This window comes from Leptopilina boulardi, unplaced genomic scaffold, assembly GCF_019393585.1.
Source record: "Leptopilina boulardi isolate dan_hultmark-lab unplaced genomic scaffold, ZJU_Lbou_2.1 LbouV2_165, whole genome shotgun sequence".
NCBI classification, from domain to species: domain Eukaryota; kingdom Metazoa; phylum Arthropoda; class Insecta; order Hymenoptera; family Figitidae; genus Leptopilina; species Leptopilina boulardi.
Genome location: NW_026137713.1, coordinates 4,219,564 through 4,241,596, shown reverse-complemented (window position 1 = coordinate 4,241,596; position 22,033 = coordinate 4,219,564). Strand labels below are relative to the sequence as shown.

The following is a 22,033-nucleotide window of genomic DNA, read 5'->3' as shown; positions in this document are numbered from 1 at the left end:
TACTACGTTCAATTATTACTCATCGATAATTCCCTCAATGTCCTTTCGTATTTTCTTACTTTTTTCATTATATAAAATCTATAAATATATATATAAATAAAAAAAAAAAATATAAATAAATTTTTGTAAAGTCAAAGAACAAAACAATCGTCGAATATGTAATAATTATAATAATAATAATAATAATAATGTCAGTGATGGGAGAAATATCGCTCGAATATTGCTTTGATACTATGTTAATATCGGGTAATTATCGACTATTGCGTTAGAATATAAAAGAAAAAAAGTTAGGAAGATTTCTTCTGAACCGTAAGTTGCCAAAATAACGAATTCTAATTAAATTAATTGATGTCATAATAAACAGTGATAATTAAGTGGAAAAAAAAAAAGTGTCGCTGATAACGGCTTAGGAAAATAATAGATTTTTCTCAATTTTTGCGCCAGAATGAACTTTTCTTCTCTCGCGCATAAATTTGCGGTTCTAAACAAAATTATTATTTTTTTTTTTTAAATGTGAAACAAAAAAAAACAAACATTAATATTGTCAATTAAATTGATAAAATACTGAAGGAACATTCTTTTGCATTTTATCTAATGCTCCTCAGATTGATTGAGTTTGTCTCTCGTTAATTTAGATAATGATAATAAAAAGTGATCATTTTGTATCAAAATTTAAATTCGCAGCTAATTTTTTTTTTTTCAATTGTACTTACTCAATTATAAAGAATGTTTGTCATATATGGCCGTGTCTTTTTGACAATAACTATACGTCATTTATTGTTTTTCAACAAATGATTGTGATTATTTTATTGTCTTACAATTTTTATGTTGTTTTTTTTTTTTTTAACAAATTAGTCTCAATTCGAATTTGTAAGATATTGTGAAGTAGAAAGTAAAAAAAAAAAAAAAAAAAAAAACAATCACACTTTACCGAACAGTGTTAGTAAAAATTTGTTTGTCACGTACAAAATGATAAATTTTAATTTTTTTTTTTTAAATCTGCTGCAATAAAAAACATATTATACATAATTTTTGAATTACAATTTTGTATGAAGCATAATTATTGTTTTTTTTTTTTAAATAACTCCCTTCATGTGCACGATTTTTTTTTATTGATAACTGAATTCAATAAAAAAAAATCGATTTAATAATTTCATCTTCATAATAATATAAATAATTAATAAATAAAATAAAATTAAATCTGATTTTTTTTTTCATAAAAAGAAGAAATATATTTATTATTTATAGATTTAATTTTTCCAGACAAAAAAAATTGAGTATTTAAAGAATTAAAAATAGGAAAAAAAATAATTTTATTTATTAACAATTATTTTTGTCAATTATTAAACTGTAATTTAAATTCTATTTAAATTATATTATTGGTAATTATTTTTTTTAACTTTTTTTCTTTAATATAATTATTAAAAAAAGAATTTTTTAATTTAAAAATTTTGTTTAGAAGATTGAAAAATATAATCAAATATTTTACCGAAAAATAATAAAATATATTCTAAATTTATATAATATGTGTAGAAAATAAATTCTTGATTTATAATTTAATTTATTTATAATTTTCATTCTCGCGCTCAAATATTTAAAAGAAATTCCAACCTTCTAATTTTATGAGCCAATCAGAAAACGAGAAAGCCATGAGGTCGCTTTTACATGCCTTTAGGAACACGCAAGAATTATTAATTTTTGTTTCCTCATTATTTCGTAATAAATTAAGCGTAACAATGCAAAAAATATGTAATAAATTGAAGAAACATTTTTTACTATTAAAAAAAGTAATTATTTAATTAGAAGGAGTTTATAATAAATAAATTTTCATTTATTTAGTTGAGTTTTTTTGAATTATTTTACTTTCTCTTGGTGCCAGCCAATCAGAAAGTGCGCGCAGGCGCTCACGCACATAAGCATATTCTCAACACTTGTGACTGTAATGGACACTTATCGCTTGACTCTGGTGTGGAACGTACCAAATAACGTTCAGTGAATTCGGATATTAATCGTGAATAATTGTACAATTAGCACACAATTTTCTTTGTGCACCTTCTAATAGTGTAATTGTGAATCAAAAGTGAACAGTTGTTTTCGATATAAGTGTTAATATAAAGAGATATTCGTCTGAAAATGTGACGCTCCCGTGTACAAGTGCACATGTACCGGTTCCAGATATTATGTTTCTCAGAAGAATACATATTTACTGTCGAATGATGCTGAGTTCAAAAACATCAGGAAACGCAGATTTTTCGTTTTTTCGGTGAGTGTGAAAAATATTCTCAAAAAGTATCAAATTTGTCGTTTGGCGTCTATGTGTGTGTTTTTGGCGCGCAATTTTGTTAAGTTGCTGCGTACGTGCGTGTTAGTGTAACGATTTTTTTTTTCCACGAAATCTATTTTTGATCTAATATTTACTTTTAGTATACATGTTTTTTCTTTGTGAATTTTTTATTTATTTTTTTTTACTAATTTTTATGAATATAACTAGCATTGATATATGTGTGTGTATTTTAATGCTATATTGCGAAGAACAACGAAAAAAAAGTAAGTCTTTTTTGTTAAAAAATAATTTCTTGTATTTTTTTCAAATTTATTAATTTTTCTCAATAAAATTGATTTTTCCAGAAATTGGTGTGTTTTTTTTACCAATTTCTAAAAATAACATTTTTACTGAGAAAAATTAATAATCTGAGGATAATTTTATTACATGTTTTTGATAATTGTTTTTCTATTGTTATATATATATATATATATATATATATATATATATATTCGTATTAAAGAAATTGTTAGCTATATTAATAATATAAATTTGTTAATAACAATTATTATGATTCAATAATTAATTAATTATTATAATTTACATTAAACAAAAATAATAATTATTAATTAGAAAATATTTATAAATAAATAAAATTATAAATAATATAATATTAATTATATTATTATATAATAAATTATTAAATTTATTCTACATTTTTAATACATATAATTTTTTATTTATAATTAAAATATAATTTAAGATATTTTTTATTTCTAATATAATTATGAAAAGAAAAATAATATTAAAATTTTCCTATTTTTTCGACTTCAACGAAAATTTCAAATTCAAAATTATGGTCTTTAATTAGTAATGCCATCTATTATCAAAGTCATTAACTGCGTCCAATTAAAAATATTTATTTTTTTAATTCTTTTATTTATTTATTTTTTTTTGAAATATTTCTTTTTAAATAATTATTTTTTTAAAAAAAATTACATTTTAAAAATAAATTTTCTTTACGTTTAAAGAAATCTGAAATAAAATTGTTATCATCAGTCGGTAATTGGATGATAATTGAATCTTTTTCTTTCATTTATCATTAGTCGGTAATTTGACTAAAAAAAAAAATATATTACCACTGAAATGAATTATTAACAAATGATAATTGAATCTTTTTTCTTTAACTTATCATTAGTCGATAATGTAACTTTTTTTTTGAAAAAGAATTTTTTTTGTACGTTTTATTAAGACCGAGGCAATTAATAGTCATTTTTAAAAAATATTTTTAATATATAGGGCTTAAATCTCTCTTAACGATAAATAATGACGGTTAAAAAAAAAGAGAATTAAAATACATTTACAATTTTTTTTTTTGAAAGAAAATATTTTAAATTCATAATTAAAGATTATAATTATTATTTTAATATTTCCACTAATTTCGTGTTAAATAAAGTTTTTTGAAAGATAAATTAAAATTTTTTTTTTTTGGGAAGGTTTGCGAATAATTCACGTGTTATATTTAATACAGGTTTTTTTTTTGTTTTTTTTTTTTTTTTGTTTTTTAATTTAGAAATCGTTCAAAGGAGACAGTGATATGAATAATATAATTATATATATATATTTTTATATATATAGATATATACAATGAAGAAAATCTTCCATTTATATTTTGTCTGAATAGCAATTTGTGCACCGACAGAATTCACCTATACAAAAATTAACTTTTGAATTCTTTAACGCAAAAATTTGTTATTAACAAAATCAACTAATATAAACAATAGCATAATATATATATAATTAACGTCTCACATATTCCAAAAATATCGAGGTTCATATATTTATATAATTTGAATAATTAAATAAATAGTAACTGATTTTTTTTTCAAATTTAAAATAACGTAAATTTTTTTTTTCTATATTAATTTTTTTTTTCGTGCACTTTGAATTTAAGAGTTTATAAGTGTATAACAATAATTTAAGGGCTCAATTATAACACATTAGAGCTATAATGCAATTTTATATTTGGTGCATGTTTTAAGTTTATTTATTTTTTTTGATTTGCTATATATCGAAACGCTCGTTTTTGTTTTTAAAATAATGGCAATAATAAATATCGATAACCAGCGATGTAATTTTTTTTTTTTTTTTTTTTTTTTTTTTTTTCGTGGAAGATATGAATGCTATTGTATTTTTTTAAAAATTTTGTTTTTTTTTTTATGAAGAGACGCAATTAAGGAGATGTCAAAGATCCTTACAAGCTAAGATCGTCAATAAATCTCTCATATATCTTCAATATTTTTTTTTTTTTTTTTTTGTATACCTTATTTATTTTTCATTTTATCTTCGTATAATAATCATAAACGTACAATTTAAAACAATAGTGCAATAGAGTGTTTATGCAATGTACAGGATACTCTTTAAGCTATAATACAGTTTTTGAAATGAAAATACAAATCAGTTAAACTATTATTGCAGGTAAATCGTTTTTTTTCTGCGTGTGATTTTTTTTTCTTTCTTTTAAATACATTATTTTCACTACTGGATGACAATAATTCATGTTCTTCGGTTCTTTTAGTTTTTTTGTTTTTTTTTTTGTTTTTTTGTTTTTTTTTTTTTTGATCGTACAATGTTTAAATAGACCCCGTCTTCGCTTATTTCACGCGTGAAAGGGTGTTTTAATCTTTCTGAATGTTCTATCTACATGGGTTTTTTTTTTTTTTTTTATTTTTTTTATAGTTTGTAAAATATTCATTATTACGTTTTAAGATATGATTTTTTTTTGCCTCGGTCTTGATTATTACGAAACTTTTTTTTTTTTAACTTCGTAATTATCTCACGAGTCTCTGCATTTTTTTTTTATAATAATAATATAATATAATACACCTCGCTCTTCTTTCGAAGCTGTACCTTTTTTTTTTTTTTTTCTTTAAATAATTAAAGCTATCGTCTATCTATTTTCTATTCAGTATCTAAAAGAACCTAGTTATGATTCGATGATTGAAAAATTACAGACCCTCTTCCACATTTTGTTTTTTCACCCTCATCTCAAAAAAAAAAAAAAAAATTAACAACTACAATCGTAATTTTTTTTTTTTTTTTTTTATTAACATACGTTTAAAAATTAAAATTCTTTAAAAAAACAAATAAATTATAAAACTAAAATATGGAATTTAGAAACGTTTTTCTATTTTCAGTCTTTCGTTTCTATATTTTAAAATAATAATCTAAAAAAGTTTAAAAAAAAAAAAAAATTGGAAAAAATATGATTGCTTTTTTTTTCTGAGGAGAGGGGGAAAAAAAATCGTATACATAAAAGAAAAATTATATCATTAATTGAAAAATTGGAAGAACGTCTTTAGGCTAAGATGATTTTTAAAAAAAAATTTTTTTTTCTTTTTTTTTTTAATAGTTTGGTATTAGTGGTCTGAGATCGTATTTTTGTTCTCTTTTTGACGCAGACCAGTGAAGGTCGGTCCTCAAAAAAAAAAAAAAAATTTTTTTTTTTTGAAACGCCGAATGTTTGACAATCGCAACGTTTCTCTCTATTGTTTTTTTTTTCTTGCTAGACGAGTTAAGTTTATAAGACGCTTTTAATATTTACACTGATATCGCATTTTTTTCGCAGTTTCGCTGCATTTATAATAATAATAATAATAATAATAATAATAATAATAATAATAATAATAATAATAATAATAATGATAATAATAATAATAATGATAATAATAATGATAATAATTATAATAATAATAATAATTATAATAATTATATCATACTTGGTATGAAACTTAAAAACGAGAAAAAAAAAAGTAGTACATAAAGAAAAAATAAACATTGAAGATCACTGGTCTCTTGTTTACAATGCCCTACGATTTCAAAAAAAAGAAAAAAAAAACAAAAAAAGAACTTAGCTTTTTTGCAGACTAGAATTTAATCGAAGATTAATTGTGTCTTAATCTGGTAAATACTAGTGTTTGATTCGTAATAGTGACATTATTTTTTTTGTCTTTGCATTCATTCGCATTTTTTTTATTTATACAGTTTTTTTTTGACACTCATTTTTCCAATCATTCGTACCCTCAGTCGACCCGCTTATCGGACTAACATAATTTTTAGTTTTTTTTGTGGTTTTCTGTTTAGGCATATTTTTCGACGATCGTTTCTCTCTTTCTCTCTGGTTATTTTTGTTAGGCCTAAAGTCGTGTTCGCGTGTCCACGATTTTATCGTCGCTTGCCGATAACTGCATTCGCGTGCGGGCAATATATATATAAAATGTATATATATATATAGTTGAGGATTAACTGCGATAAGTGAGTACACTGTACAAATGTTGTATCTGTGTGTAAAATCTTGTCTATGTGTCCGTGTTTCATGTCCCGTCTTACGTATATACTTTATACAATATTATTTACATGTGCGAGTTAAGAAAACCGCATTACCAACTCCCTAAGCTTTGTGCGTCGTCGGTGAGAGGGGTGGGGGTACTTTTTTTTTTTTTTTTGTTGTATTTTTCGCAAATCTTTTCTCGTCTTGTCTCCAACGTCACGCCTAAGCTCTATCACATTGGCTTCTCAAGCCTTTTCATCTCTCGATAACACAATAGGATAATAATAATAATAATTGTTATAATATTTAATATTGACTGTAGTCGTTACATTGAACGCGATTTAAAAAAAATTCTCTTTTTCTTTATCAGAACAATCACCAGATATTTTTTCTGACTCGTCAAAATTTATTTACATTTTCAATTATTAATTAAAAAAAAAAAAATTAATTTAAAGGTGATTATTCTAAATATCTAAAAATTTAAAAAAAAACGAATGTCTGATTTCCGTTAAGTCTGACTTTTTGGCTAATAGGTCTTTACAATTCGCTACAAATAGGAATTGGTAATAATACAACTAATTACATAATAGTTATAATAATAATAATAATAACATTGGTAACGGCCTGTTTTTTTTTCTTTTTTTTTTTGCACGACCTCGTCAAACGAATCTCTTTTTCGCGCAAAAATTCTCTTTTTTTTAATATATAAATACTCGGCAAGCAAAACGGACGTGTATTTGTGTGTATATATGTGTTTTTTTTTTTTTATTCACAAAGAAAAAAAGTTGTCTTAGCGCTTTTATATAAACAACGAATAAAACGAAAAAACCTCGAATTGGAAATATATGTTATATATATAATATTTTAACGTCAACAGCTTAACGGCTAAAAAGGAGAATGAGGGTCAATAGAAACGATATAACATTAATCACAATTATGCGACATCTCGCGTTTTTATTTTTTTTTTAACCGCGAGATTTTTTTTAAAAAATTAATAATCTAACAATTTGTTTATAATTGGAGATTGCACTGATAACGAGAATTCATACATCCTGGCAAGTGAGCTTTGATTTTTTTTTTTAAAAACACAATAGAAGTATGAGATTCTCGGAAAAATTTCAAAATAAACGTTTTTTTGAACGTTTCGACTAAAAAAATTGTAATAGGCGCGTTTCATTTTCTCTCTCAAAAAAAAACTTTGTTCGTTGCTCACTTATCTTCTCATAGAGAAAAATGTCTCGTTACATTTACAACAGCCTATATATATTTTTTTTAATGGTAAATGCAACATCAGTTTTTTTTTTTTATAATATTTACAATGTTTCTAATTTTACAATACTCTTGTTATACTTGTAATGCTTTTTTTTTTGACAACAATAACTTTTCCCCCCGTCACTTTTATTTAATATTTTTTTTTGATTTTGTGTTACGGCCTTTTTGCACAAAAACCTAGTACCTTTTTTTTTGGAAAGAGTTGTTGATTTAGGTTTTATTTTGCTAATGCCCTGTCCTAGGCAGGACTCAGTCATGACCGAATCCTATCGTTGGCTTTTTTTAAAAAAAAACAAAAACGAAACTTAATTTATTAGTAATCCCACGTTTCTTCGGGTTCATGTTTCACGATCTCTTTGGGACTTTCCTCCGTTGATTGTTGTGTCTGTTGAACTGAAGGTGGTCGCGGTGATGTCACAGGACTTGTTTGACCTGATTTTGGACTTGGTAATGGACTATCACGGTCTTGGGGATTATTTGCCGAAACTGATGATACATCACTTTGGGCATCATCGTCAAATCTATCTTGAACGGGCGTTGGCTCAACTCTTACAGTCTCTTCGTTTTCTCTCTTGACACCATAATCATCTGTTTGCATTACGCATACACCATTAATAATTACCTCATCGCCAGTTCTTGTTGGCTCTTGCCATTCTGGATTAACCCATTGTGGTGCTGCAGGTTTTCGTCTACTCGATCGACCAGTTGTAGGTGCCGATGGTGTTTCAGTTGGTTCACGTTTAATACTGCCTGCTGAACCTTCAGAATCTTCACTACCTAAATTACTCATTGCATCGTCTTCGTCCTCAAATTCTTGCATTGGTTCACGTTTCAATGATCCCATTGATAGATCAAGACCGGAACATTGTTCCTTAAGGGCATTGCCAACAAGAGCGGCTAAATTTGGATTAAAATAGGGTGGATAGGACATTGGTACACTACCAAGGCAAAGTCTTTCTTTTTGAATATCGAGGAGTTTTTGATTTAACATCAATCTAAATTGAACGGCATCAAATGGTTGTCCGGGTTCTCTTGGCGATTGTGGTTCTGGTTGTCCATGTGGTGGTTGTTGTTTTAATCTCATTCGATGATTATGGAACCAATTTGTTATTGTTCTTGATGAAAGACTTAATTCACCGGCAAGAAATTCAATAGTTGATACATTGGGATATGGATCTAGGGCAAATGCAAGCCTTAAGGCTTCTTTTTGTTCTTCGCTAAAGAGAACACGTTGTTTTTTCGCTGATGTTGGACCAGGTCCTGGTGATGCAGAATGATAAAATTCAGCTGTATCGTTACTTGATGTGTCTGAACTATTGTCATGTCCTGGACCACTGCTGCGTCGTCTTTTATTAGCTTCACGTCGTTCATTTTTTAGTGCTTGTAATCTATCAACATTATGAGCATCAGATAACCATAGTTGCATTCTAATGAATGGTTCTCTTCCTTTTATACTCAACATATGCCAGGGTTTAGGTTTACTTAGAAGTTCACTAACAGAACCTTGCGATAATCCCAATACTGCTTCGCCAAATATTTTTTGACCGATATTATTCGCTAAAAGAGCTTCCTTTATTTTCGTTGTGATTGTTTGTGTATCGAGATCTTGCGTTAGTGCGGCCATTTCGTAAACACTTGGTGAAATGTGAGGATGAAGACTTCTTAATGGTGATGGTGCCATTTGATGATGAGGTGAATGTAAATTAATTTGTTGTTGTTGTTGTTGTTGTTGCTGCTGCTGTTGTTGTTGTTTTTTCTGAAGTTCTTGCATACTTAGTTGAGAATGTGGAAGATGAGGACCTGATGGTGTTAACATCATTGGTGGTGGTGGTTGTGGATGTTGTGAATGTTGAGGATTTTGTGGTGGTGGTCCAAGTTGCATTTGACTTTCCTGTTGATGTTGTGCGGCAGCTTGAGCTGCAGCCTGTACTGCCGCTTGAGCTTTGGCTGCATTTTGCAATTGTTCTTGTACAAGTTTTGTTGGTGGCATTGGTTTCATAGGTGTTCCACAAGCTGTAAAATTGAAAGAATTGTTTTTTCTTTAAATCTGATTAGTTTTCAAAGTTATAGTCTCGAAGCTCATTGTGACCTGGCTAATTGTATATGTAAAAGTCATTATAATTTTGAAAAAAATTAAAAAGAGCTCCCAAACTACGATTGGATATAATAACAAAACATCTATATTGACCTGAGTTAAACTTACGAGGCAGGCCGCCGTAGCCGCCGGTCCTCATCAATTTCTCGGGAGCAATTTTGTATTGGCTGGCGACCAATTTATGTACAGCATTGTCATCCTCCAAGAACATTTTCATCCTGATGAAAGGTTCCCGTCCCTTTTGCGTGAGCATGTGCCATGGTTTTGGTCTAGCGAGTAGATCAGATACGGAACCTTGCGATAGGCCCAATACAGATTCGCCAAATAGTCGTTGAGAAATTGAATACTGTGATAGTTGTTCTTTTACCTGAAATTAGAAAATAAAACATAAGATTATTTTCATATTTTATTTTTGGAATCGAATTTTGACAGAACTTACCACTTTACTTACCCTCTTGACAATATCTTCGGTATTTAGATTATTATACATGTCAAATTGCTGTTGTGTTATTGGAGGAAGAACGGCTTTAAGAGGTCTTTGGTTAGCCGAATGATGTGTCGGCGTGGACGGTTGACTGATCAAGCTATTGGTGATTGAGGCCATCCTTTGAAGTGGACTGGCAGCAGCAGCACCGGCAAATTCTTCACTCGGCGTCATTGCAGGTGGAAGAATTGAATTACCTAATGGTGAACTGGCACTTGAACCTCCTGGTGTTGATTGTGGACCAGTTGGTTCTTGTTTTGGCCTCACCAATGAAAAAGCACTACCAGCATGCCTCATAGCCTCTTCCATTTTTTCTTTTTCCTCCTCTGTCACTCCATTCATCATTTTATTTCTTGGATCTAGTTTACCTAAACTTAAATCTTGAACAACACCACCATTTGTCGCTAGATGATGTTGTTGAAGTGCTTGTTGTTGTAATAGAATACTTGGTAAACCAGATAGAGGAAGTCCACCTAATGTGGGATTTTGACCAGAGACAACATTCAATTTTTGTAATTCACGATGATAGGCATCCAATGCCATACGTATTTCATCCTGTGTACGTTCCATACCTTGAAGACCTGGTGTGCCACTGAAAAAGTTTGGAAACATCGCGCTACATTAATCGACGTTACGTGCTGTCCTCAATAAAGTTCAATCGGTTCATTATATATCTGGACTTATTTTATTTATTTTCTTACTAAATTTATCATTTCTCAAAAAGTATAAAAATATATTTGTTATATATTTTAAAAATTTCCCCCCTTTTTTCAGTTTTAAATGATGATTGACATTCCCTATTAAAATGAAATATATATATTAAAATTTTTTAAAAAAATATATATAAATATAATTCATCAATAATTAAACGAAAATAAGTTGGAAATTTAATAAAAATGAATGAAAATTGTAATTCATTATTAAAAATGAAAGAAAGTTTGAATTTATAATATTTTTATTAATGCATTTATTGAAAAAGAATATCTCTTGACACATGATGAATATGTTCCTTAAATATCTCAATTGAATTATCATATAGATTCTTTGCCATCGATGCTAAACATGATTCATATGTGATTTAAATAAATTATTTCCATTATTCATATAGGCGATAACTGATTCATATAAAAATTTTTCCACGAATATCAAAAATAAACTAAAAATCTTCTAGAAAATCAATAACATCAGTCATCATGATGATTAATGAAATCTAAAGAGTAAATTATTTTATAATAAAAGTTTCTATGAAATAAAATAAAGTCCAAGATCCGATTGAATCTTGAATTAAATTTTATAGGGGGAAAAAAATCAAAAATTTAGAGAGTGAAAAAATTTGATTTTGAAAAATATTTAAAGATATTTCACCTTTGAAGGAAATCTCTTGGTCCACGAAGATCATCGACTCTTCGTCCCATGAGTTTTGCTAATTCTTCATGATAAATCCTCACAACTTTTTCCTGTGGAATGTCATCGTTTTCGTATTTTTTTAGTCTACGATTTTGACTATCCAATCGTTCCTTACTAAATGGACTTGGACAGCCAACACGACTTGGACTCTTGCTATCGGCATCATTTGATATCTCGTGTTCACCTCTTAATTGTAGATGGCCAGATTCCGAAAGAATATGAGCAAATCTTTCGTCATTTATTTCTGGTGGGCCGTCCTGTGGACCACGAGCAAATGCCGGCATTCCTTGCTCCTTGCCTGAAACATACTCTACGGGTGAGGCACAACTTGTGGTGTGTTCTTACTCGGTCAGGCGTTTATAGAAATACGATTACATATAAACGTGCTTGGATATGTAGTAATTATCCAAGCTTTTAATTCCCTTAATACATATAAAATTTTCATTTTTAGAAAAATAATTATCTGAACAAAAAAAGGTTGTTTTATATTGAATTTGGTTAAAAGAGTTGAACATTTTAATGAGAGCGATCGATTTACATTTTAGTGGTTTCTAATCTTTAATGGAATCTTGTATCAATCATGATCTTGGTTATAAAATGAGCCTTTAGAGTGAAAATTTTTCTCTCGCGTGACTCTTTAATAAACGCATTTAAGTTTATAATTTACAACATACCAAAAAATCTAAATCGATTGCATGTTGATGTCAAATAATTATTCAAAAAGCCTTAATCTAAAATTCTTAATGTGATAATCAATATTCTAAATCTTAAAAGAAAAAAAAAAATAATAAATAAGTTAACTATTATTTCAAAAATATACTTTGCACTGCCATTTCAAATATTTTCCCTCATTTTCAAAGCGACGTGCCAAGAAATCAATCAATTAGTCTATTTTCGTTGACAACTGTCGACCTCGTGTTTCCGAGGGAGTTTATCCAAAAGTCAATTGGACGTGTTACAAGAGGTTTCTTGTATTTTCAGAAATTTATAAAGACAATAATAAATAAAATTTAAAAATTAAATCAAATATAGATTAATACGAAATGAATATATATATATATATATATATATATATATATATATATATATATATATAGAGAGAGAGAGAATGTTAAAATCCTTGAGAATTAATATATACCAAAATGTTCTTGAACACGATTTGCAATCAAGATCGTAAAAACAATTCTGATAGCCATAGGGGTCGAAGTTGAGAGCAATTAATGTAACGTAAAATCAATAACACCTTTGGTGAATATGACACTCGAGTATATTCCATCGACAATTAAAATTTCCTCTTCTCGGGATCTACTTCTATATGGTCTTCTTCCCATATCCTTCGAACAAGATTTGTCCTACGTGATTCCCATCTAATTGACCAATCAGACGCATAACATTCGGTGAAATCAGCTTTTCGGCTGTGCCCTTTTGTTTTTGCAAAAATTTGTCAAGAGCCAAAAAAAAAAACGAAATTGAAGTAAAATAAATCAAAACTAAATTTTAATTTACAGAATAAGAATATTATATTGATTGCTTTAGAAGGCGTGCGGAAATGATTTCTTGTCTCTTTTTAATTGGAATTCGAATGATGGTCACATTTAAAGGATGCGATGTGGCATATGGGGTATGAGAGGTGTGGTAAATGCAGGATCGGGTAGAAAGGAGGTTCGCGATACGAAGCCAACCATAACTTTGTATCTTATTCGTGTAATGTACGTTTGTCTTATATATATATATATGTGTGTGTGTGTGCACTGTCGCAACTGTTTGAATCCTTGCCAGGCTCGAAGAGCAATGGCTACTAGTGTGATTTTCATCCAACTCCAATTTCGAATCTTCCTTCAACTTTAGAGATATATAGTATCCGGAAAACAAATACTGTGTATAAAAATCGGTAGATAAATATTCAAACATTTCGTGTCTGTTAAATTAATTGGTTTTTGTTACTTATTTAATTTTTGCCCTACGGACATGAAAATTAGACAGTTTTTGTGGTTAAAATTTAATCCACCGAGATGTTTAAGATATATTCTGCGTTTGCGTACCCACTTGGAATAAGATTCCCCGGAAAGTGCCTCCTGGAGGTTCTATCAGAATTCCGCCGGAACTTCCAACGTAATTCCGTCGGAATTCCGCTGGAATCTTATCGGAATTCCGTCGGAATCCCATCGAAAATTCTTTGGAACTCCGTTGGAAGTTCCGACGAAATTCTGATAGAACCTCCAGGGGGCACTTTCTGGGGAATCTTTCCAAGTGAGTAGAATGTATACAGCTTCTGCGCAAACGCAGAATATATCTTAGAATTCAATTTAACGGTGAAAATGGTTTCATACTATTTGGTTATTAGGCGCGATTTAGTAAAAATAATTTATGTGACCGCGTGTGGCGCTGCTTATATATTCCAGGGATATATAGAGGCGCGATGAGAAAAGGCAGACCGCGATTTACGTTCCGCGCGATAAACAATATATATATATAATAATAGTTAGGAATAATAATAATAAAAAAAAAAATAACGCGTGTACATGTATCACGCTCGGTTGAACCGACGCGTTCGATGACTCACTTCTGCCCCGATTTCCATTTCCGCAGGATGACGAAACGTTATTAATAACATAATTATTACAAACGGTTACGGTTCGTTTCACGAACGCCTCAATATTGGCTTTAAAAGACGCATCGAATCTAGGTGCTAAGATATTTCTTCTTTTTTTTTTTTCACAAATGAAAACAATTGACGAGGACAATGAATAGGTTTCGCATGTGAAAAAAAAAAAATAGGAACACAATAAGTTTTCATAGAAGGAAATCATATTTTGCGGCAATTATAGCCTCGTAAAAATGATCTTTTCAATTCTTGTTTCTTAATACTCTGATGAAATTCCTTTTAAAAACTATATATATATAAGAATAATTTAATATTTAAAAAAAAAAACCGGAAGATTTGATAATAAATTAATATAATAGTCGCACAGTGTTTCAAAACTCATTGAAATTTAATTAATGTAGATCTCACATATTTTCCAACTTTGATTGTCTGCAATCACGAATCGTTATATAGAGGATATAATTATAATTTCATAATGATTTTTTTCTTGCATAAATGAAAATTTAACATCAGGCGATATTTTGAAGAGATTTTCCTTCTCTTTTATTCTTGTCTGACTTTAAAAGTGACGATATATAAAAAAAAATAAACGAAACACAATAACGCGTACTGACAATAGTTACAAAATGTGGTATAATTTCGTGGGAATGCGACCGATAGATCCGCGTCTTAAGAAATTTGCTGATTGTTGCTTATGGAGGATGAGGCGCATTGAAAGAGAGAAAGAGAGAGAGAGAGAGAGACCCACTTTGTCGCCATTGTTTTGCCTGAGGAAAAGCAGCTCAGAATATAAGGCATAATATGTATACATCGAGTTGCACCGCGACCGACGCTTAGAAATCCGATAAAATCATCCGCGAGTCCCGCTAATGAACGAAATGAAACTCGTTCGCACCCAAGTGTATATATATATATATGTATTTCTAAGTAATTGACGATGAAATACACACGGTTGGCAGTCTTCATTCCTTGCTCCTTAACTGCGCGGTTACAATTAAAAACTATCCATATAATAGTTAAAAATTGCTTAATAGAAATAATAAACTTGGAAAATATCAAAATTCCAATGGAATTATATATATATATAGAAAACATTAAAGAAATTTCTTCTGTAAAAATAATTTTTTTGGTCATAAATCATAGTTTATTATATGAAAGTTTAGAGGTGTATTTAGCTTCTTTTTGTGTCTATAGAAATCTTTTGGGTCTATAGAAATCTTTTTTTGGAAAAACTTGATAACAATTATAGTATGATGAAGAAAAGATCCGACGAATCAAAGAGAATGTTGATTAATTGTCTAGTTTTAAAGTATAACACTTTTCTAGAACTTTTAATTCTAAAAAGCGATCAATGGAAATGAGAATTTGTGAGATATATAGTCAAGAGGTTAAATGGTTTAAGGGTTACTCTCGTTAGGATCCTTCCTTCCTGTTCTCGTTGACCCTCTTCAAAGAATCCTTGATTTACTGACAACCACTTTTTGGCTTTCAGATTCAGTATCGTAACTATTTTTTTTCTCCAAAAAAAAAATGTTTTAATATCAATAAAGTGAGAAATTAAGATGTCACAATGACTTCCGGCAAAGTGTAATAATCGCAAGCAAAAGTGTAAATTACCTTTCACGTAAATAGAGTGAGAGACGCCGCTGCTGGAATCTCTTCAGGAGTCATAGTACTCCTCTCCTGTACTTCTCTCCGCGAAACCATCCAACCCTCACCCCATTTCTAAAACCCTCGCTTTCTATTCCCAAGAGCTATTAGTCTAAACAATATGGCTGCTAAACGTGGGCAAAAATCGATAACAGCTAGGATGCAATCAACCTGGGAGATGTTTGTAATATGTCCGAAAAATAATTTTATCTTTCAATCAATATGCGATGATGTGAAAATGATTTTCATAGAAATGTACCAACGAGTCCTATATATATATTAGGCAAAAGTAGAAGTTAGTGGATTCGATGAAATATTAATAATTGGCAGTGCAAGGCGAGAGGGAAATAAAATTTTGCTAATCTTAATTTTTCATTTTTTAAATCAATAATTATGATTTGCAAAATATTGTGGACTTATGATAACCAGACAGACAGACAGACAGAGAGAGAGAGAGAGAGTGAGTGAGTGAGAGAGAGAACTTACCTTTTTTAGGAATAAGGGACTTGAGCAGCAAAACAGCATTATCATCGCAAGCCCATCCGTGCATTTTTCGATAACTGTCTCTACCTTTTTCAGTCAATTTGTCCCATGGCTTTGGTTTACTCAATAGTTCACTAACAGTTCCTTGACTAAGACCAAGAACATATTTGGCAAATAATCTCTGTCCAATATTGTGTATTGATAATAATTCACGTACTCTTCTTGCAATATTTAATGTATCCAAATTTTGTGATGCATATTTATCCATATTGTAGCGTAACATTTCTTGTAGTCTTGCTTCCATTGGATCACTTTTTGGTATAAGGGATTCACCAAGTCTACATGCCATTCCAGCTGCTCCGAATTCATCACCAAATCGAAAGGGATGTGTTCTTTCATCAAAACGAAATGGACCCTTTAAACTGTCTAAAACACTAAGTGCGCCAATATTGTTGTTTGTCAAATGATGGCTATTATTGTTGTTATTATTGTTACATGATTCTTCAGCGGGACTTTTAGGTGTTGTTACTTGATTTGCACCATTTGAATCGATAGTTGATGTTGGTGGTGGTGGTGGTAATGTTGCAGGTGGTGATGTTAATGCCGTTGATGATGGCGTTGGTGGTGCTGGTGTTTCATGGCCGGGAATTGGTGTTAAGGCTTTTTCAGTTGCATCCAATGAACCCAATGGTGTTGTCGATTTACCAGGTGTATTTGAAGATGAAATTGGATCTGTTGGTGATGGAAGGTGATTTAAATTACTTGACTGATGCTGAAGTCCTATAAGGGTTGGTTGTTGTTGTTGGGAAACTTGTGACGTTTGTAGTGGCTGCTGTTGGCTCATGATCGTCTTTTCCAACGATCGCCTCCAGTTTGCGACAATCTCCTCGCCGAGGAAGGAACCGAAGGTTTCAACGTTTTGGAGAGGTGGTGGAAAAAGGAGACTTGAACTTGTCGATGTTGCTGAAGATGGTGTTGGAGTGGAACGTGTTGGGAGAGTTTGGGATGTTATAAGGGATACTGGTTGTGGTGGTAATGGTGGTGGTGCGTTTACCACCCCGTGGGGCGAGGCGGTCGCGGCACGCTGCAGGGGTGACGATAGTCCACCTGCAACCACCAAACAAAACAAGGGATCCGGTCAACATCATAACACGATTTTAAAACACTTTTTTTTTTAGTTTTAAGGTCATTCGATAAAATATTTCCGAATTATTTTTGAAAGAACAACCTCTATTTGCCTAGCTGATCGAACACTTCGGATCCCGACACTCTCTTTTCAACCATTGAATGTTTTTTTTAACATGTACCACTGTAATATTGTCAAGTAATTAATTTAATATATTTCAATGGTACATGATATTACATAAGATTTTAAAAGGTGATGAGGTTTGAAAAAAAAGGGTAGAATATTTTGGAAATCCTGATGTAGGTTGAAGGATTCAGTTAGGATGACGTTGCAGTATCTCCCTCTGCCTCTCCGTCTCGTTTTGTTTTTCACTGTCCTCCGATTCGATTCGTAATAAACTCGGTACACGAAACAATGGTTTTGGTACTGGTGCAAATATTACTTTTTTTTGGGGGGGTGGGGGAAGGAGAAAAAAACGTTTACAAATTTGCGTGCTCGGAGATTTATCCATTGATGTTTGGAAGAGGTGGAGAATTTGGAGAGGTAGAGGTTTATTTGGTTGCGTTTATATATAGTTTCTGTAGAAAAAAAAGAAAAAAAAAAAATGTTTGGATAAGGGTGAATGTGCAGCCTAAGCAAATGTAGTGAGTTTTGAGAAATAAAAAGAATTCTGCCAAGGGAAGAAAGTGCAAAAACAAATATAGTTTTTTTTTTTTTGAAACAGAAATTATTTCATAAAAGAAAATAGTATTTATGGGTATAAGAAAAGAAATAGTATAAAAATGAACACAACCAGAAGCGGGGTTAGTTTTTACTGATTGTAAAAATAAGGACTCGATTGGCCCAATTTTTTTTTAATAGCCATTTTATAACGGAACCTCGGAGAGAGAGTCAGGGCCGAAGATCAGAGCAGCAGCATAGAAATTAGTTAGTTTTTTTTTTTTCTTTCAATTTTCCCTAAATGACTTTCGAATATTTCTTTCGGAAATTATTTGAATTAGTAATATTTTTTGTAAATGAAAATTATTTACCTAGATTGTCAGGCGTGCTTGGTGGTTTGAGATTCTCTGCTTGTTGAAGGGCTTTTGAGCGTTCCATAAGAAGATGTTCGAGACTTTTACCAGGTTCACTAGTTGGTATTTGTGAAAGATCCACTGACCTTACAACGCTTATTTCTCTTTTAAGATCATCATAATCTTTTTGTTTTTCTAATTTACTCTCAAGTCTACTAATATGTTGTCGACGCGCTTCTAATTCATCCTCTAAACGCGCCGCTGTCTGTGCACTTGATTCCTGAAGTCGTTGTAAACTTTGTTGAAGCCTTGATATTTCCTCCACAAGTTGGCTAATCTGTAACAATAGAAATTTATTATTATCAAATTTAAAAAAAAAAATTGTAATTTAATCTATTTTAAGTCCTACTCCTTCTCTCATTTAAAGCATCCTTCTGAGCTAATCCATTATTAATTTTATTGGAAATGCATTTCACTCGAGAGGCAGTGTTGTAAGCGCATTAATTACTGGCATTGAATATATAATTATCTAGGGTATTCAATTGAATGATGTCCAATCGAGGTAAAATGCCAATCAAGAATTAGGAGATGTTATTCATTATACGTTTATTCAAAATTTAGAATATCGACGATTTATGACGTAAATGAAAATAGCTTCTTTATTTTATTAGACACGAACGTGATATGATGACTGGGGTGTAAAAATTGTAAGTCTTGTATATGTACCTACTAAGGTTGTTATTACCATACTCTATAGTTAATATGTACATATATCGAAAGACCAATTGTGATACTAGTGCTGATTAAGGGATTAAAAATTCGAGGAATTTATAATTAAAATTTTTGAATTGATAAATGTTTGAAAAAAAAAAATGAAATCAATAATCCTTGACGCACACGCAAGTTTTAAGTTTTCATTCGTTCTTTTATTAATCGAGGGCTGGTCAAGAGTCGATTGACCTCTGGTTATTCATAATCGATAAATACGAGCAACGTGTGCTTGACTTATAGGTATTTGCAAATAGGTACACTGATGTGCCATACATCAACTTCGATACAGTGCGAATACGGCCACGTGGCCAAGTTCTCAAACTTGGTAATAGCGGTTGCCATTAGCGCCAGTCGGGTCTTATAGTCGACAATTTCTCTCTACTATATATATATATATATATATGCAAAGGACAGGTGGAGTTAACACAACCTCACGTTCGATGACCCGCTGTCGATCGTTTTAGATTCATCTGCCATATATATGTATATTTGAAAAATAAATATTATTAAGAGAAATTCAAGTCATATACATAACCTATAGTCCAACGAAGTTGAATTAATTATTAACTGAATGATGAATTTTCATCTGATAAAAGTTATATTAAGAAATATCTATATCTGGGATATATATATATATGTCTGACGCGTTATTTGAGAATGAAATTTACAGTGTGGAAAACTATAGTTCACTATAAATGGTTAAATGAAACTATAAGTAGATATATAACTTAGTGACATAAAATGTTTCTGTAGATCAAGTGTGTTTAGTTAGAATTAAATATTGAGGTGTTAAGAAGTTCAATTAGAAACTAATAAAGTAGTATATATATCTAAAACTGTTTATAAGTATTACCAGGGTTTTAAATAAAAAAAAATAAATAAATTATTAATTTAGAAAAAAATTGTTATGTTAATAAAGTCACGATAGATTATGGATTGTTTTCTTGTGGTAAAAAAGGGATGAGGTGAGAAAAGAGGTGGTTGATAAGGGGGTAGGGGGGGAAGGATTGCCCCTAAATCCTCTGTGATTTTTGCTATTTGCATTATGGGCGTCGAGCTTTTGTTTGTCGAGCTATTGATCACATTTTCTCCCGCGGTATAATCAATCTTTTCCCACACAAGGAAACCTCTGACACTTATGTACTCAATACCATGAAACGACGCATATATACGTCACACATGTGCGTAACCCTCCGCATATAGAGGCCGCGTTTGTATTTAATTTTATAATACCCGCAACATAATAATTCATATTCTAATTTTTTTTTTTTTTTTTCAATTAAATCCATTTTTCTTGATAATTACGATCAGCTAAATCCTGAGGTATAAAAAAATAAGTCCCCCACCTTTTTTTTTCTATCTCTCTCATCTCGCCGCAGGAGAATGCCAATTAAAAGCCGGAGAGAGAGAGCTGGAAAAGAAAGTTCAATCGATATAGAAGGCCTTTCTTTATCTTTCTCTCGTTCATATATACTATCTCTCATTTCTCTTACTGGCGAGAAGCGAAGGGTTGCCGAAACTGGAAGTGGAAATTATGGGTAGGATTAATATGCAAGGACTGGATACGTGCGGTGTAGCAGAGGAGGATGCCAGTATACAGAAGGAAGAGAAACGGGGATTTGGAAGAGTATATATATATATAGTCGTTGGACAAGGTTGGGAGAAGGTTGAAGCAACAAAAGGGGTCGAAGGGGAAATATGTATAGGGGGTGGGGTAGTACTCGCATCTCATCCCCACTATTTCTTACAGGATACACGGCTAACGGACACCCCTATCGATTTTACAACTCGATATATGAGAATACCCACTTGTCTAATGACTGATCGGGCTTCGAGCTCAACCCTTTCTCTTCCCTTCGTCACTAGGAATTCTCCTCCAACTACTTCTCGTCTCACCCCTTCTATATATATATATCTTGCCTCATTACATCACATCTAACGCATCTTTGAACTAACATTTTCCTAATGGTGTTGATTATATTTTCTCTCATTCAATCTCGTCTAAATAGGATTCGATTTTTTTGGGGAGAGAGAAAGATAGGAACAATATCTGGCAAGGTACATAATGGTATTCGCGAGATGAAAAGGAAGGACAAAAAGAAGAGATGATGGTCGTAACATAGAGGGTAAAAGGTAAAATGTATGATATTTTATTTTAGCGTTCATCTGGGCGCCGCTAGATAAGCCTCTGAGGATTTATGCTTATTACAAGAGTGCAGAGTATGGGGGAGAAAGAGGATATCAAGGGGAAAGGGGTTGCAGAATCTCTGCTCACTTTTGCCCAAAACCGTCTCGATAGTATATACATATAAGAGGGGGGGGAGGGGGTCGTGCGTATAATACACATCAGACTATGAAGGGCCAGTAGAAACGACTTGTGACCGCGTGATATTGCCTTTTATGTTTCAAATCATTTCGTTTCCCTCGGGTTCCATATTGGCCTTTTCCTTTTCTTTTTTTTGTTATAAAAATATATATTCTTCAATTAAAAATCATTTTTTTTGTCGATTTCACGATTGAGTGAATTTTGTGCA

The 22,033-nt window shown here is 30.8% G+C and overlaps 1 protein-coding gene across 12 annotated transcripts in view; it reads right to left on the bottom strand.

Annotated features, from left to right (window-relative positions):
- Positions 1-5,649: 5,649 nt before the first annotated feature.
- LOC127277372 (homeobox protein cut-like) overlaps positions 5,650-22,033 on the bottom strand; it is an 83,760-nt gene continuing 67,376 nt past the window's right edge. For 4 of the 12 annotated variants that reach the window (XM_051298463.1, XM_051298472.1, XM_051298464.1 and 1 more), the window contains 6 exons: positions 18,747-19,065; positions 16,593-17,696; positions 11,810-12,161; positions 10,400-11,060; positions 10,054-10,327; positions 5,650-9,878 (listed from right to left, as the gene is read on the bottom strand). In XM_051298463.1, the coding sequence (XP_051154420.1) occupies positions 8,179-9,878; positions 10,054-10,327; positions 10,400-11,060; positions 11,810-12,161; positions 16,593-17,696; positions 18,747-19,065 (4,410 nt within the window). In that variant the 3' untranslated portion in view covers positions 5,650-8,178. The remainder of the gene's footprint in view (positions 9,879-10,053; positions 10,328-10,399; positions 11,061-11,809; positions 12,162-16,592; positions 17,697-18,746; positions 19,066-22,033) is intronic. The other 8 variants (XM_051298465.1, XM_051298474.1, XM_051298468.1 and 5 more) reach the window with 7 other exon arrangements.